Source organism: Hippoglossus stenolepis, chromosome 21 (assembly GCF_022539355.2).
Source record: "Hippoglossus stenolepis isolate QCI-W04-F060 chromosome 21, HSTE1.2, whole genome shotgun sequence".
Classification (NCBI taxonomy): Eukaryota; Metazoa; Chordata; class Actinopteri; order Pleuronectiformes; family Pleuronectidae; genus Hippoglossus; species Hippoglossus stenolepis.
The window spans coordinates 4840458-4859971 of NC_061503.1; the positions used below are offsets into that span (position 1 = coordinate 4840458).

A 19514-nucleotide genomic window follows, 5' to 3' on the forward strand; every position below is an offset into this window, starting at 1 on the left:
CCAGAAAGTTAAATACAGCAGTAGACTTTCGTACTATAAATATGTCATATGTGAAATATTATTAATCATGTGTAATTTTACTATTCATGTTCAATTTAACTAGGTAAAGAATTTCACAGCATTCTTCTTCTCCATGTATTTCAGTGATAAGAAAAAATGATATTTCCTGATTAAATATGTGGTTGACTATTAAGAACAGTGTTCTTATGTAAAAAAAAAAATTCCAAGTATAATAATTGTAGTAATTGCTCACTCATGAGAATGGTTTAGTGTGCTACTGTTCACAACAACACAACACAGCAACACCACAAAAAACATTAAACATGGGGGGATTGTGCAATGAACGAATTGTGAAACAAGGATTAAAACCTAAAATTTAAGAGACTTAAACATGACATTGTATATTTTGTATGTGACTTGCTATTCTCTGATATTGTCTTTATAGATAATACGTAATGTTTACATTTATTTTGAAAACATATTAGGGAGGGTTTACTATTCTTCCATTTACTTTTATGTATATAATTTTTACTAATAATGATAATACTGTTGACCATGTTCGACACCTTCCTTGGGAGACCATCCATATCAACCAGTGTCCCAATGTTCAGCCAGCTGTAAAAAATGCAACTAAGTGGACAAGAAAAGTGTTCCATAGTTTCATCCAAACAAAAAACAGATCGATCACCACCAAACTAAACCTTTTCCTTACGATTTCAGCAGCTGGATAAACATTGTTTATTATTCTAAACTGCTTTTATTTCACATCGGGTGGAAAAATCCATTTAATATTACTAAAGTATTTGTTTCAGGCCATTTTTGTCCCTGCGCTCGATGAATTGTCTCTGGGTTCGATCCAAATGAACAGTGTAGGTGGTTGATTACTTCAGTCTGAGCGGGCAAAGCAGTGGATCGCAGAGCGGCTGCTACATGATGTTAGAATTCAGCCCAGATAAACTAATCCAGGATTTTTTATACATAGACTGTATATAAAGATGATATATAAGCGAGGAGCAGTGAGTGTAGTCCGGGGTTTCACAGCTGGGAGTTGTAGTTGAATTGTTAGTTTATTTCCCGGAGAGAGCCAATGAGCGGGCCGCTAGACTTCCACCCGGAAGTGTAGAGACTCAGGTAGTACATGCTGTGGGCTCGGTGCTGTTTGTGTTTAGTCCAGACAGAGAGATATCAACATTTAAATATCTTCTAAATGCTACGTAGCAGGAGTCCTGAGTCAAAATGGCGCTTGTGCGAATGAGGAACATGAAGGGCGCCAATGCCACAGAGATAGAAAAGAAAATTAAAAGGTAAGTGAAAGAAACGATGGTAGTTTCCTGTGTGATCTTCTGTCAGGTCCCTGTCATCATGCACAGGGAGGGGGACACTTTCCCCTGCACCTAGCTAAAGTCATGGCAGCACTGACAAGCTGCTACTGACACTACAGAGGGAAACCGACAGAACAACATCATGCTAATGCCTGATGTGTGTTTGTCTTTACTCTGCAGTGAATGGGACTTACAGCTGTTGTTATCTGTGCCAGGGCCACGTATCACACTGTCACTGACACGAATGACTTCATCAAAATCAGAAACATAAGAACACAGGCTCTTTAACAAACAGTAGGACGAAACTATAGAAACATGCTGGAATAGAATAAGAAATAAATAAGATCAGTAACAAATTAAATAAAAATCTTTCAATCAATTCTGAAATAGATAAGCAGTAACAAATCTTCTGATATGTTAACCAATATATAGTTTAACCATACACAAATACAACCAAATATACAGAACTTGAAAGAATAAAAATACATTAATAAAAACTCAGCAATGCACACATTTTATGCACAGTTTATTATATGAAAATATATACGTTTTCATATAGTCAGAAATAAAAACCTCTAACCATATGTTTGTGAAAGGCTCATATCAGCGTTTATTTATTGGCAATATATTGATTAAGCTCTAATAATAAATAAATGCTGTTTGGTTGTATTAAATATATCTATATATGAAAATACATTTTGACATTTTTTGTAAAATGTAAATAGAAATACACAATTTCTGCATTGTTTATTGTGTACAATAAAAAATCATCATATTGGCACATATCAGCAAGCCTAAATGCTGGCTCATATAGAAGTAGTATAAAGTATACATATATATAAAGTATGCCCTTGTTCAGAATCCCTGATCTAGAGTGTGTGTGAGAAATTAGAATAAAGATAAAAGAACTTTCTGCACCAGCTCTTCATTTTGAATGTAGAATTGACAACACTGCTACAATCAGCCAAATGAAGGTGATCTGATCTTTTTTTTTTGTCTTGTCAGAGGTAATGCTTTGAGGCAGGGATCTGCATGGAGGGGGTACCGAGGACTCGTGGCCTTGCTACTGTTTGTGCTCTCTGTGTGCGGGGCTTCTACGTGGTGGTACTTGAGCTCTCTGGACCGTGACGTTACAGAAACACTGGTCAGACGGAGTGAGCTGGTCTCTCCTCAGCCCAGAGTCTTTACAGTCGAGTGCTCTGAAGACTATGAGAACTACCAACGCTATCCAGGTGAGTCTCCGGTCCTTGCACGATGATGTGTCTGGGAGTTAGCTGGCAACCATCTGCTGTGTCAACATAAGTGGGATGGGATGAGGCCAAACCTATTTAATGAAAAAAAAAAAACTTGTTAACCCAGTGGCACTTTGTGTTTTAAAAACTACAGTCAAACAATTTCTCCGGATTTCTATAACAGTTTCACTGTGAATAAGCGTAGAACCCACTAGGTGGCAACATAGCACAAGTCTACTTGATCATAATATTAGTAACAGTGAAGTTTTGACCAAGGGGGGACGGGGTCCACTGAATAATGTTTGAAACCTATACAATAGTTGTGTGGAAGCAAATAGGGACAAGCTTATGCACTTGAAATCTAAGGCACAAAACTGCAATAAGGGTCTAAAATACAAACTCCTTTAAAGCAACACTATGTACGTTTTACTGAGCAACAGCGCCCCCTGCAGCCAAACATGGTGATTGATTCTGTTGGGCTCTGTGTTCGTGTTCATGTAGATAAAAAACAAAGTATATCAATGTGTCGACTGGAGCTCTGATTGCGTGCTCCCACTCACTGAACTGAAACACAACTGAAAGTTGGATATTGCCCATCATCCCTAGCTGTAGCAAATACACCAAACTCTGTTGACAATTGCTAGTATTTTAAAAGTTTTAAAACGTTTGTCAAGTCAGATATATTTATATAGCACATTAAAAACAACTGTAGTTGAGCCAAAGTACTTTACAATCATGGTAAAGGAAAGTAACAGGAGCGTTGAAAAGATATATGGTCTCCCCAAAATTGCCCAAACAATCCAGACTCAGATGCTCTTTTCAGACATGGAATATTTAACACTGCTGGCTTCACAAAGCTGCTAATAAATGGGTCAGTCCCACACACAGTGGTATCCAAAGATCGTCACTGCCATTTTCAGACAAGACAGGACATTTACGAAAAGTGCTTCATACTGCTCGAAAATATTTAATGATATGAAGGAATAAGGTGCTCTGCTCTCTCACAGGTGTGTGTGTTTGTGTATATATGTGTCTGTGTGTGTTTACGCCATTAAAGATCATTATTAGCATGAGGGATGCTGACACCACGCTCCTCTTCTAGTGATAAATTCGTCATCAGTTTCACCGTTCTCGCTGTTTTATAACATCTGATTGGAGCTTCAGCTGGGACTCACATTGCATTCCTTATTTGCTGACATTCATTTATTCATCCTTGCAGTTGGCGAGGATGAAAGCTGAAACTATAAGTTGTGATTAGTGCTGTTGGTGTACATCTTTTTCTAGCCACAGCATAAATATTTATTTTTACAGCTGGAGCAAACAAGAAAAGATTCTCTGACGTAAAATGACCACACTGTTTATTGAATTGATTTTACTTGCGTCAGCGATGACTCTTCATGAGATATGTGTTGCTGCTGTAGAATTCAACAGCATTTAGTTCAAGACCTGTATGGATGGGCTAAAGAAATGTTACAAGTCTGAGCGAGTAACATTTCTGTCACAAATGTTACTGTTACTGAGCCCGTTAATAAATCTACCTCAATGAATAAAAACTATGTTTATGATGAATGACGCATCTTTAATGACAAACATTTCCTACTGCTTCCTATTTTTCCTTTCTTATCTTACTGCCAACTTTCTTGTTTCTCTAAAACTCCCAAAATGCATTAATTATATCACCGGTGAAATGAGAGGCAGTTTTGAACTTAGCAAAAAGAAAAGTACAAATTGGAAATTTGTCTTGTTAAAGATGTGGGCTGCTCAGAATACAAACTGTGCATCTCCAGTGTCTAAATAAAACACAGCAGGAGGCTCCAGCTTCGAGCAATACATTACAATTGTCAAGCAGCTGCAGAGAAGAGCTGAATTTTGTGGATTTAATGAACAGAACTCTGATGAATCTCTTACCTTGCACTTTCTTCTTCAGCTAACCACCGTCTCTCTCTCTCTCTCTTGGGCCCAGAGCCTCCGAAAGCAGAGGAAAGTGCATTAAATTGTTTTTTAAAACCACCTCTTGCTCATGTCTCTCCCAGGATGCACCCCTGAGACGTGTGGCCGTGCAGTAACAGACAGCGTGGTAACGAGGGAGGAGGCTCAGGTCCTCAGGAGGTAAACACAGAGTGCAGTGAGTATATCATAAATGAAATGATTGGAATAATATAATGATGAAACAGGGATTAACACATATTGTAACTCATAAGGGGTTTTGGTCTTGATGGTTTGGATGTGTCCTTTCTCCATGTTACTTTATATGAGGCCAATTTGGTGGTTTTGCATGTTTTTCCCCAAATCTTTGCTTACCATTTTCCAAAGTACAACATAAACACAAGTATGACATATCAAGCAGCTGCAACAGTTAAAGTCACTAGATCCAGGTGTTTATTTGGATCTGCACCAAATTGCACACACTCATAAATATCAGTGTGTCATCCTGCTACGTAAAAAACAAACTGACAAACAAACACGGCCGGCTCGGCAGAGGTGATTACTGATCTTTATTTTTGGGGTCATTATTACATTATTGTATTGTAAACTGTGGTTGTATTCGGGAAAACCTTGTCAACTTTATATCCAAAAGGTAAAATGTCAACTTCGGTGTGAGATCACACTGTTCTGCAACACAATTTCCTAACACAGAAACAGAAGGGCAGGTTGTGGTCATATATCCTACAACTTAACTGGCCGACAGAGGTGTAGTTCTAGCAACTAGCACTTCCAGCTGTAGTAACCCTAACCCTACCTTGAATCAACTCAATCTTATTAAACACTGTGCCGTGTAGCGTGTGGGTCAGTTTCTCCAAAGTGTTTAGACAGGACAACATGTGTCAGCATTAGTAACCACTGATGATAAATGGTAATAGGATCATTTAGTTTTTGGATTTTCATCCCAGATTTGTTAATCTATTAAAACCAAACAGCCCAGAAAACCCATATGTGCCCAAATATTTAAGTCTGACTCCCTGCTGTGATGGAGCTCTCTTGGCACTAGAGGGCCGGCTGGTACAATAAGCAGAGTGCAGACTTGATTTGCTTTCTCTGGCAGATGAAATGTGGAGTCCTGGCGCTGGCATGCCCTACGTCCTTGCTCTCCATCTGGTCCCCAGCCAATACAGAACCTATTTATGGAGTGTTAAGACACTTAAGTGAAGGGAATGGGAACAGCAGGGGGGACTTTTCTGGCTTGAGAAAAAACAGAGCAGGGTCCCCAAGGAGTTGACGACCAAGAAAGCCACAGAGGGAACGGAGCTGAACCATGAAACGATTAATGTGTCATGCATGTGCTCATCAACAGCCTGCTATTTATTTCTCAAGACTGATTTATCATTTGTAGTCATGTCTGTTTTAACTTTAACCCCCGCAGGCTTCCATACTGGACCTGCACTCTGGAGCACTATCGATGGGAAAACAGTTTGTCAACATCTACAGGTGGGGAACTACTCAACTCTTGTCTTCATTTGATTTCTCTCTAGCGATAAATAAACTCAATAAACTTTGGTAACAGTCTCACTGATGTTGGTCCTTGTGAGCTGTATTCTCCAGGTCCAGTGATCCATACAACCCTCATTCATCATTGCCAGCAGGAGTCTCATGATCCCTCTCCCTCCCTTAATTTCTCCTTCAGTTTCCTCCCATTTCTCCTTCCTGTCCCATTGGGCATCCTGCTGTCATCAAACCCTCAGGGACCATCAGGCTTTTAATCAGGCAGCAATCATTATAGAGCAGCCACCTCTCTTCCCTCCCTTCATGCCCCACTGGGGACTTCCTCATGTGAGGCATTCAGACGTTTACTATCTGCTGTGTTTGGATGGCTGGGCCCCAGTAAGGGCACACTATACACTCTGCTGTGAATCGTTAATTTATGCTAACAGATCGGACCCCCCCCCCGTCTATGCTGTGTCTGTCTGCTCATGTGTCTCTGATTGACTGTGTCTGCACCTGGAACTATCTGTGGCTGTGTGATGTGCCCGCAGGTACTTTGGGGAGCTCATCGGGGACGTGTTCACAAAAGAGGATTTCGAGCTTTACAGGTGACATTTACAAATCAGTCATGCATTTAGTGTATATATTTTGAGTTTTGATTCAAAATGAGATACCTGACATTTTCTGAACTAGTGACACACAGTGCTGGTAGATGGTACTTTTTTACAAAACTATAGCAAACTTAACTCCTTGCTAGGGCTCTCACTTTTTAAATTTAGTTTGAGTGAATTTGACATGACATGCAATTCATTCAAATATATTTGTATATCTTCGAATATTATATATATTAATGTTGCTAGTGTACAAATTTAATGTACAGAGTCTTAACTTATATCTATTCATTGATTGGGCTCATCATATATTGTGGAAGCATCTTGTAGGTGTTGGAAAAACCATCATGAGAGCCAACATGAAACGATTATAAATATTGACACAAACAATGTGGTAGTAGCAGTTCTAGTCCTAAGGTGTTGGGGCATTCTGTTGCTGCCCAAAGTGGCTCAGTGTATCACGGTTGATAATCATCCGTCCTTGAAGTGATTCATTTCAATCGTTTCACCCTGACATGGTTTTTTTTTTCACCATCAGAGACGTACGTGGGCGAATCCAGGCGGTTATTGCTGAGACGTTTGATTTGGACCCCAGTCTGATGTACCTCACCAAGCCCACCTTCTTTTCCAGAATCAACAGCACGGAAGCCAAGACCCAACACGACGAGTACTGGCACCCACATATAGATAAGGTAAATCACAAAAACGAAGCAGTGACTCGTTATCCCTATAGAATAACTTCTAGAGAAGATCCAACCTTACAAGCAGGGTAGGGCTTTTTATACGAAATTCAAACATGTGGAAAGATGTTTGTGTTGGACTTATAATGACCGGTTTAAATTCAAAATTTACAGTTTAGAAAAGCATCAGACCATCTTAAGGTGATCACTATCAGCTTGACATATTGCCCTAAAACCACGGGTGGTTCCAATGCACTTCTAGACTGTATATATTGAATTACGTGTCATTAGAGGTCCAATACCAACTTTTTTGGAATGAATGTTTGAATTTCAAATAAAAAGCGACAGCTTAGAAATGTTTGCAGAAAGAGCCATAATGGAAGAATGCAATGCAGAAGAGTGTGTACACACAGTCGTGGACCACATGGAGAGTGGCTGTGTGCATGATCTGGGACTGGGTTCACTGTTCACTCAACCAAGTGAGTTCGTGTGCATTAACTAATGCAGTCTACCGCAGTCAGGTGGTGGAGGCGGATGCGGCCTCCTGGCTGCTTCCATGTGGACTTTTTCCAGATATGTCAAATAGGCAGCGATCCAGAGGAAGACCCCGAACTGCGAGAAAAATAACATAGTAACACAGGAAGAGCTGGAGAGCATCACTTTGCAGCTTTAAAGTAGTGACGGACAATATGTCAGAACCCAAACTGCTATTAACACTCGTGCCTTCTGTCATTTTTCGGACGACGCACACTGATGTATGCATTTTGATTATCTTCAAAATGTTATCTTACAATAGATTTGCTGATAATTTGCTAAAACACTGATCTCTGGAAGAAGTATAATTAACTTTTAGATTTAAAGCCACAGATACTTTCACTGAAAACATACATGTAACCCCTGAGACCAGAAGATCCCTTCTGGCTCTCACATTAATTTTATATTCACTTCAAATACTGAGCTGCTGCAAGTTTTAGATCTTGCTGAACCAAGAATTACTTATTATTACATAATTTCTTAAAATAAGTGTTATTTCCCTTCAAGGCAGCTTCTTAATGTCCTGTGGCTCATGCCTCTATTCTGTTATGTAAATGGTTCACGTCATACACTGTTTCTTCTTTATAAATACCAGTGCAGTGCCCGTTCTACACCTGCCTGTTTGGAATGGACTGTTTGCTTGGCCAGTGGTAATGCTGGTTGCAGCTTTCTCTCTTTTCCTGTAAAAGTGACAGATGATCAACTAGATTCTGTTATTTATTTTTTTCTTCTTTGTTTTTCACTTTGTTAATTGACATGAGAATTTAAAGTTGTCTTGGTATGGAGAAATGACCATGATGCAAGTTTTAAACAAATACGTGTTAAGACGGTTTAGAAAACTGTGAGGCCCGCTGCAGAGACAGAGACAGCATAGTTCATTGTGCATGTATGGATTTTGCTTTATCTGTCTTCAGATTGCAGCCCTACCTTCAGACTATAATCCATTTAGTTTTTTTCATTTTAACTACTCCTATATATAATCCTTCCCAACCAAAGGTCTGATAAGGAAAACGGGTGAGGAGTCACCTGCAGTGGGTCCCATGAGGCCAAAACAAAACAGGAGTGATTGACATATTGGGCACAGACACATGGCTGATATACTACTGTGACAGGAAAACTCAGTATTTCAGCTTTCAGACATGTCCTGTGATCTCTGGAGAATTGGCTCCGGACTTTCTCCCCAGTTTTCCTTTCACACATGCACTTTGTAGTTTGGCTTTTTTGAAGAAATTGTACTTTCTTGATTCTTGTTGTCCTGGATAAAGCGTCAGCTAAATGAAATGTAATGTGATGTAACAATGCAGCGGGGGTTCTCTTCTCAGACGTGTTCACAACAGGAATAAATTGCGGAGATCACGTGTTTTTTCATTTTAAAGCACATCACCAGCGGCACCGGCTCCTATCACCAAAAACTCTGTTGACATCTTCGTTGGCGTCTTCAACGTGTATGGCTCCGCTTTTTCTTCACTGAGTATTTATATTATTTAATTTTGTCACATGTTCGATGCGTCATTAACTCCCCCACTCGCTCAAAGTGAATCCAGCTGATAGTTCACTCATTTCAGATTCTGCTGACTTTCTGCAGACTTTAGACTATTGGGCCAGGCGGAGAAAGTCCACAGAAACTCTGGAGGCTCTCAGTAGAACATTTGAGTTCACACATACACCTCCTCACACATACACCTCCTCCGGAGAAATTCGGGGATCTCTGGAGCACAGTGAATGTCTGGAAGCGGCTTATGATAAAATGTGTTCTGTTCTTTTTATGTTCAAACAGTTAGTGCAGCACCATGAACACATAAAGCACCCTTACCATATGAGGAAGATAATCTTCACATGTTGTACAAAGTGGTCACGATGCAACCCTGCAAAAGCTTTTTGTAGCTGGATGAGATCCAGCGGTGACACTGTAAGTGCACACGACTGTTGTAGAGCAGGAGCCAAAGTTACAAACAGGTGCTCAAACAAATGAGTCTTTTACTTTCAAAAAGCAGTGCAGCTGAGAATGAGATACCCTGACTTTTAGTCCCCAGTAAATGTCAAGCTCCAAAAGCACTAGATTCTGTGTTTCTCTGTGCTCCGCAGCATCTCTCAATCTGCCTTGTATCTGCTTGTTTGTAATGTAGCTTTCTATGAAAAACTGTCACTGTCCCAGCCCAACCTGAGATTACCCTGATAATGTCATTGTGATGACTTGTTAGAATGAAACCTCCAAACATGTTTTTTGTGTTGGCTATTTTCATCGGCTGGATAGTACTCCCCATGAAAAGTTTTTATATATGTCTGACAATGATAACCAACTACTCATCAGTATAATTGTGATGTTTTTTTAAATAGCGCACACACACACACACACACACACACACACACACACACACACACACACACACACACACACACACACACACACACACACACACACACACACACGGGTGAAAACATTGGGCCTATATGAACATGTTATCAGTAATAACAGTATACTTTAGCTGCCAGGCATCAGGATGTTAGTCTTGTTCAGATACAGAGAGCAGGCAGTATTATGTGGAGAAGGTTACTCTGTAGTCCTGATTATCTCAATGCAGATACTGTCTTCCTCTCTCACAGGTAACTTATGGCTCTTTTGACTACACCTCTCTTGTATACCTGTCTGACTACGGCGTTGACTTCACTGGAGGACGATTTATCTTCATGGACCAAAATGGAAATCGGACAGTGGAACCTCGGGCAGGTAACTATACTACGAAAACTGCCTAACGCAGTGTCACACAGTGCTTTTTTCCCATTCAGCCTTCAAAGACTGTGATTTGTGACCTTCTGTAAGGAAAGATACTGTAAAACCAGACTACCAGTAGTAACACCTGGTGACCCCAGGCTCCAGCCATTTAAGCCTGTTAATCCAGTCATAGAATAAGTGGTGAATAGATAGAGGATGTCCTTATCACAGCCGTGTTTAAATTATAATTGCTGTACTCAGCTGAATTAGTATAACTGGAGGTGGTTGTAGCACTCAAACATGTGTGGCAAAGAGTTCATAATCCTCTGTAAGTGGGGAATCAGCAGTACAGACTGCTGCACAGGCTTAGGGGACTATAGGCTTTACAATTCTTATGGTACCCTGTGGGTTAGCCATAACGGCATTTTGATCTCAGGTGGCTTTTGTGTGTTAATGCATTCTGCATAGACCAAAAATACACAAGTATAATAAATGGATATTTTAAAGCTACCTGTGCAAAAATAAATTCTGGAGGAATCAAGGGAACCTGAGGCAAACGTGAGGGGAAATTGGATTAGTTCTCTGGGGAGAATGACAGTGCAACATCTTTGTAACAGATGTTGTAGCCAAAGCTCAACTAAATGGAACAGACCACCACAACATGCAAAGGACAAATCTACAGTAGAGGGGAAATGTGTAAACATAGATGTTGTGTATTCTTGACTTTATCTATAATACCATGTTTTCTCACCTAACAGTCTGAACCAAAGTTTATGACTTTGTTACATTGTTTTTACATTTGATACAGTTAGGTTTGGTTTCACATTGCTATTTAGGAAGTGGACTAAAGGCTTTTGTATCCGTGTCCTGTCTTCATTGTTGAGGAATTTTTGCCACTATATATTATGTATATAATGTATATTACACATTATATCTATACACCATTAAGAGAATAGTGCCTGTCTTATTCCACAGATACTCCCTTCTCTCTCTAAGCAGTACACAAGGTCAGGTTATAGATAAAGGACCAACCAACAGTACATTGTAATGTCTACGCTCAGGGACTTTCATATCTTACTCAGATGCGCCAGACAGAGATAGTGGCAAGATGTTAGGACACAGCGTGATTTAGGAAAGCATATTTAGACTGAACTATCCAATAGGATGCGAACACCTACATGGAACATAGAGAGTGACAGCAATTCTAGCCATTCATTGATGTGCTGTTGGAATTGGTGACGCACAGTAGAGGAAGATATACTGGGATGCAGGGGGAGACATCTTCAGACTCGGGGGTGACAATTTCTCATGTTACTCTGTTGACATTTGTATATAGTTCCACCTTCAGTTCTCCTTGATGCATAACGTCTACATTAAAACCTCCTGCATTAGACATCAGCTGCTGCCTGAGTTCTCCTTTCACCAGCTTCCAGAAAATGTCCATAACATTCATCACCTACTTTGGCTGCGTCTACCTATACTTGGCATTAATTGGTTTGTAGATTGGTGTGTGTTTGATGTCGCTGTGTTTTTAATTCAGCTATTGTATTCGCTAAACTACTTGAAGGAAGTGCATAGAAAAAAATTATCTTTTTATTTGAATGGAGGAATTTAATTGACCTGTTAATTTCATTGCCACTGTAATATCATTATGGTATCACTACCAGAAAATGTAACATCCTCATTGTTAAACATTATAAATGATCAGAGACAAAGACTACCAGCAATCCCGCAAGCAGCTCCCGTTTTTTTTCCTTCATCTTTTATTAAATAATAATAACTTGAATTTGTATTGCGCCTTTGAAGAGACCCAAGGACGCTTTACATGTCTCAGTGGGGATAAAAAGAAAAGAAAGTAATTCACACAAAACAGGACAGAAATAGACTGAGCACCAATGGCAGGGTGGAGTGTTAACTGAGGCCAAAAACCTTAGTGAACAGGTTCTGTTTGAGGAGTTTTTTGAAGCCGTCCAAAGATGCAGCATTGCAGATTTCAGTGTCCCTCCCTTCCCTTTGTCTCACCCCATTGTCCTCAAATTCAACTCCTCTGCTACTTGCAGCTTCTAATCAACGCCAATTCACAAAAAGCAATCCTAATCCTTCACTTTCCTCTCTGATAGCTTTTTTTTCTTCTTTTTGCCTCCTTCACTATGCCATCTTGACTCCTATCCATCAAACTCCCCAATTGCCAGTACGACACCAGACTCTTGCCCAGTCAGCAAGCAACAGTGAACATGATAAGACCTGGTATTAACATGTATCCTGAGTGATACGATCATAAACGGTCAGGACTGAAGTTTAAACCAGTCTTGTGATGGAGCGGTACAGGACGCTGACTGAAGGACATATAGAGTGACTGCGGCATTCAATACCGCCTCGTCTCCTGAGGCAGACTTGTGTGAATAGTGTAGCTGTCTTGCATTAGTGAATGGAGAACAACCTCCAGAGAACAAGGAGAATAATGACAGCGTTATCTTCAGCCAAATGCAACCTGCTGGGTGAAGAAAAAAAAAGGGAGGGAGCGGAGTAGGACAAGTCCCTTTAAGGTCCTCCTGGATAGATTTCTAATTCTCAGTGGGCTTTGGAGCATGCTCCTGAATCTAAATCTGACAGACCTGTCAGAGCCACTGGTGCAACCTAACCACTGTGATCCCAGCTGTCACTGGGGTTTTTATTTAGAGAAGTGCATCAAGTAGGATACACTGCAGAAACTCATGCATAATGCATCAATAGCCAGGTTCATTTACTTTTCTCTTTGGGCCACATGCTGGGCAGTTGACTGACAGGTTTTGACTTGGTGAGAATCTGATTCTAATATCTTGATGGATGATTAGTTTGCTGAGAGGTGACAGCGATGAATAAGGTGTAATTATAGCACCAGGAAGACAGTCGGGGCTTGGCTGTCGGTGAGAGCAAATGTCAAGAATGAAACGCCAGTGAACAACAGGAAGACCGTGAAAATAAGGAAGAAGAAATAGAGTTGGGTGATAAGAAGAGAGTGAGAGTGAGAGGGATGACCGTTGGATTTGTTGAATGTGAGAGCGTCCCCTGAAGGGCACGGAAAGGCGCAGGGTGAAGGGTGGTCACAGACAGAAAATGGCTGGGAGATAGATAAAGTGTAGATATGCGATAAAGAGATAGGATGTTTGGCTGGGAATGGCAGATACAAACCGAGCAATTGAAGGACAGAGAGCGAAAAAAGCTCTTCTACCTGTCAGAGGAGCCAATTGGGGGGGGGACCTGCCAGCTCAGACAACCACAGGGGAATTAGATAACCTCAGCGGGGCTGCCACACCAGTAGCTTGACCTTGGTGGCCACACGCCTGCAAACATACACTGAATACAAGGAAAATGTGTCTGGACGTCAAGACTACTAGACACATCACAGCTGATGCCTGCAAATGGTCAAAATGTATATACCCTGACTTTCAGTTCATAGTAGCTGGAAGACACTAGATCCGACACTTCCCACAAGCACACTTCATGTGTCCTTCATACGTGGCACAGGACACATTTGGGTGTTCCGGACCATCGTGGTGAAGATAAAGCTGAGCTGGAAAGCAATAGTCTGGGTTTACCAGTCGATCTTCATTTCTACCCTCACCTGTCACAATGAGCTTTGGGTAATGACTGTAGAGAACGCTGATACAAAACGGCTGAAATTAGTTTATTTTACATTACTTATCCAAAGAGACTTCCAATAAGTGCATTCACTTACTGCCACGGTGACCTGACCTCCGATTGACAAAGCTCCTCCATAACCACACCAGACATTATACAACTGTTTTCACAAGCTGAGATGGACTCTACACAATCAGTCACTTATCAAGGCAGGAATGAAAAAGGCTCATCAGAGTTTCCAAAGCCTATTGTTTTTTTCAACCAACAATTAAAAATCAAAAGCTTTTCTATAAACAATTAACTATGAGCAGAGAAAAATTGCAGATTCTCACTGTAGCTTGTGATTGTTAAGTATTTCTTGTCATGCTAACAATTTAACTTTTGGCCAAACAAATTAATTTGCAAAGGCCATTTTATAACTCCTGCATCGATTACTACCACGTAGCGTCTGACAGTCTCCTTCATCATGACCTTTTCTGGCCTGTTAAATAAGTTAAAAAGTGTAAAACCATTGGAAGGAGAGTTTATAATGTCACCTGCATGTGTGAGAACCACCTCGTGATGGCAGCGTGCCAACAATGTGCCTAACACCAATCATCAGTGTCTAGATCAGCACAAGTGCATTTGCTATTGAAACAACACAGGAGCTGGAAGAGTAGATGACGATTGCATTGGTCTGAATCTAAAGACGTTTGTGTTGCGCTTGGTCCTGCTTTGCACCGGGTGTCAGTAGCGCCCTGGTGCCTCAGCACTTTATTATTGACCTTCTACTGCTTGTTAGCGGACTTTCCCCTGTTCAGTCCCCAGACCAGCATTCCTCACCTCATTAGACCTGGGTGGGAAAAGTGAAAAAGCCCTTCCCTCATCAACACCATCTTGAGAAAGGCCCTTAACGCCGACTTATCTGCCTTTAATCATCCTGGCCCCCCCCTGGGGACATCATACGCCCTGCGGGATTCATCCTCCACTAATTAATTATGAGGCTGTGGGAGGGATCAATACATCGATTGGACAGTCTGTTGATTTGCTGTGCACTTTGTGTTGTTTACTGGCAGTTTGCCAGCAGCAAACTGGCGTCACACATCGTTTAACACATTGTTTGCATTGCCCACTCGTCCTGATGGGGTCAGTGATGATAAAGACCTTGTTAAGTCCAAGTCGGTGATGTGTTTGTACAAACACTATAAATAGACCAGAGGAGTGACTCGAACAGCAAGGCTGTGTTAAACTGATGACAAGTAGTTTCTCAATGATTGCAATTACCAAAGAAACTCAGAAGGTAACAGTTATTGAACACTTTTGGTTAAGTGCTCGAACAGAAGCTGTAGTGTCAGTCAATCAGTGTTTCAATTACTGAGGTTTAGTTTGATCAACTTCCTGTTGAAAAGATTAGATCACTTGAGACAGGTAACATTTCTGCACCCAGCAGTTCTTTCTCTGCCTGTGCACCTGGTGTTGCTCTTCAGTTCATCTTCTGTTCACTTCAAACTAACTGATATGTAACATGAATTTACTGTTGTACAAATGGAATTTTTTTTTTTTTAAAGCCCAACTTGAAAATATTATTGTTTGACTTAAGTTATAAACTATTACTTACATGACAATTTCTTATTGACAATCGAAAAAAATGCATTATACCACAATCAAGGACTTTTGGGATATAAATGATCATTTTTGTCATGAGGACGTGTAGGAAAAACAACATAGTACTGTTGCATTTGAAAAGTGAAAGAAACAATCCTGTGTTTCAGTTCAAAATAAAAGTACCCTGAAACAACCTATTAAGTAAACAGAACCACACTCGCTCCTGTATTATTCATGATAACTGTTGCAAAAGATCCAGCATGTGAGGAAAGACTGCAGCCAATCAATCCCACCCACATAGTTTTTTATCGTATCGAGTTAAAGTGGCTTCAGAAATCCAGTATTGCTGGCGTTCATGGTTTTTTTTTAACATATGAGATGTGTTTTCAGTCTCCACTCAGCTCATTTGACCAAGAAAGCTCAGATGAGACATTACATCAGTGCACAGCAGATCAGAGGATAAACCAACTTTGGTACAAGTACTAATTATGTATATCCTTAACTTTTTATGCTAATTGCCTTGATCACATATATTATTGCCAATTACATAGACATTTAAATTTTCAAATTTAAAGTTTAATAAATATATCTATATGCAATGAAGAATTTCAATATAATTTCAATCTTTCTTTACAATGACTTTATCGATATACAGTACAGAAGTGTATTGCTGCCACGGCAGAAAAATAATGTACGTTATTCTGTTATAACGTAAAACTTCTCATGATAACTTAAACACAAAAATGTCCACATTAAAATGTGATACTGATTGTGAGTGTAAACCTTGGTAAAGTCTCTGTGAATATTACTCCATTGTGTAACCGCTAATCTGCTCTGCTGACTGAACCGAATCTGCTCTCTCTTAACGCCGCAAACATTTATATAGGCAACTCCGAGGGATTATATTTTCAAAGATTACTTCATTGTGCCAATATCTAAAGCTGTGTGGATAATTCCAGCACTTGAAAATGCCCTCCTTTTACAATGACATAAAACATGAGGACCAGCACTTATTGTCTTGCCACTCACACTGTTCTGTTTTTTTGCATTCATTTTCTTTATCTCCATTCTTTGGGATTTCAGTGTAAATTCCATTGTTTAACTGAGAGCACTGATTTCCCCTGACGTCCTCAGCAGATGCACTACTACGGGGATTTACACACACACACACACACACACACACACACACACACACACACACACACACACACACACACACACACACACACACACACACACACACACACACACACACACACACACACACACACACACACACACACACACACACACACACGTCATCAGCATTCTTTGGAGGGAAAATGGAGCAAACTAATTCAGGCACAGTGATTCCAGCTTTTTATTCACATTCACATAATGAGACAAATCATTGAAGAGCAGCAGAAACTGGAAGTTATGTACCAAGAGTTTGAAAATGTTTTAAATGTAAATCTTTTAATTATGGGATACATCAACAGACTAGACTAGCTATGTTAACATTAATGCAAATGTCTATCTGTGACTGAGCAGTTTGTGCAATAGCTCATTAGCTGGACCAGCGAAGCAAAGCCTCGGATAAATGAAGATAATTTACCCTGAGGCGACCACATCGAACTCGCACTGTGTGTGTGTGTGTGTGTGTGTGTGTGTGTGTGTGTGTGTGTGTGTGTGTGTGTGTGTGTGCGTGTGCGTGTGTGTGTCAGTCCAAGAAGAGGATGGTCAAAACTATTTTTAATCAGACAAAAGAATGAATTTCAGCATTTGCTAAAATACCATCCTGGAATAAGTCGAGTGTGTCCTTGAGGCCACTTTATCTTTCTCCGTGGTTCCAGTTTCTTTCTTTTTGTGTTTCAAATTTCCATCAGCTCCACAAGCGAGGCTGCATAATATGTAGACATTGAATGAAGCCTTCAGTGTTTCGGAGGGATAAGCTTATTTTTCTGTCTTTCCAAGATTGTGACGAGAATATTATTACCACTGTCTTGTCTGCATTAAGTACAGAGCTGGAGTCAGGATGTGGCTCGCCTGTCTTTGCGTAAAGAAGAAGGAAAAGGAAAGCAACTAGTTTGGATCTGTATAATGATAAAAATACTCCTAGCAACACTTTAAATTGCTCTAGTTAACACACTACATCAGGAGCCAGTGGTGTAAAAGTATCAAAAGTTTTATGCGATTTGAAACTAAAATTCATTCATGTAGATGTAGCTACAGACTGCTTCCTTCTGTCTTCATGCTAAGACAGGCTGTCCTGGCTCAAACGCACAGACATGGGAGTGATATCGCTGTTCTCAACTTACTTTTGGAAATAATGTGATTAAGACATTTGCCAAAATATAAATTTATAAATATAAAATAAAATGTTCTTTACAAACAAGTACATTGTCTTAGTTATTAAGCTTTAGCTGTGATAGCTGATGCATTTTTGTTCTTCAAATTTATTTTTGAATAAAGTTATCGTCTTGGCCCCCTGTCCTTATGCTAAGCTAGGTTAACTGTGTCCTGACCCCAGCTCAGATTGGAACACAATAATGATGATATTACCCATGTCATCTCAGTCTTAGAAAGAAAGCAAATATGTAAGCATACTGTATATCCCAAAAATGTTGAGCTCTTCCTTTAAACCATTATTTGGTCTCCTCTTTACTAAGAAGTGCCTCTCATTCTCCCCTTGCTCAGGACGAGTCTCATTCTTCTCCTCCGGCTCAGAGAACCTCCACCGCGTGGAGAAGGTAACATGGGGGACGCGCTACGCCATCACGGTGTCCTTCACCTGCGACCCTGCACACGCCATCTCTGATCCGGCCCTGCCCTGAGGCACCCATGGGCAACGCCATTGCCCTCTGGCTGGGACAAACCCTGTAATGAGGGGAACAGGGGGAAGGACAACGGGAGAGATGTGGAAGGAGGGGAAAGAAAAAAATAAAAGGTTTATATTGAGGTTTCACTGCTAAACTTGATTAACTGTAGTTACACAACTTAACTTCTGTAATTTTCTATTGTTTTGTAAGCCACATGCTCACCCTTTCTTCTGGAGAGGTGTTTTCTTATTTGCTACCTACCCATGTCTTTTTACTCAACTTTCTACAGCAACTGTTTTTTTGTTCTTGATTTTTTTTATCTCGCCATCTTAATCACTTGTATTAGGTGTGGTTATGTTCCAAGCAGGTTTCACACAATCTGCTCCTCTTGATCATTTTGGGGGACGGCTTGAGCAGAAATTGCTTCTCAACTGACAAGTCTCCAAGAGGCTAAAGTGGGATTGTGTGTTTTCTCTGTGTCTCCACGTGTTTCTCATTTTGAGGCGAGCTGTCATTTATGTGAAGAAGAGATATGGATCTGGAGACTCTCCTATTAAAATCAACCTTTCATCTCAGAATCCCAGCTCAAACTCGCCTCCACCCGAGGAACACAAGGTGTTTTCTTCTAAGAAGAACCCTCTCCTTCTGCAACAGTGATTGCTGCTTCGACTATGTTTCTATTTACTTCAATGTGGTTGGTTGAGAACGGTTTGAAATAAAATACTGTCAGAACCTGAAATGGCCATGTCTCTTCGATTTCAGCTTTTCAATATCCAGACTAATGTTTAGATCGAATTAAATGAATCCATATAATCCGTATTGATTGCTACTGTCTTATAAACCTTTCTGTTGTGATCCAGACAGTTGAACTGCGGGAATGAATGGAAAACTGTCAGGCTGCAACTGACCAGATTCAATCAGTACACACACATGTTGTACAATGTGCACACACCATACAAAGAGACACACTGAGTGGAAGTAAGGTTCAGTGGTGCAATA

General features: G+C 40.4%; 1 protein-coding gene across 1 annotated transcript; it reads left to right on the forward strand.

Annotated features, from left to right (window-relative positions):
* Positions 1 to 884: 884 nt before the first annotated feature.
* uts2r2 (urotensin-2 receptor 2) lies at positions 885 to 19254 on the forward strand. Its single transcript, XM_047338417.1, is given in 9 exon segments — positions 885 to 1304; positions 2328 to 2554; positions 4588 to 4690; positions 5190 to 5205; positions 5916 to 5980; positions 6526 to 6582; positions 7124 to 7277; positions 10404 to 10527; positions 18394 to 19254. Coding segments are annotated over 9 exon segments (951 nt in total). The 5' UTR covers positions 885 to 1236; the 3' UTR covers positions 18531 to 19254.
* Positions 19255 to 19514: the final 260 nt, after the last annotated feature.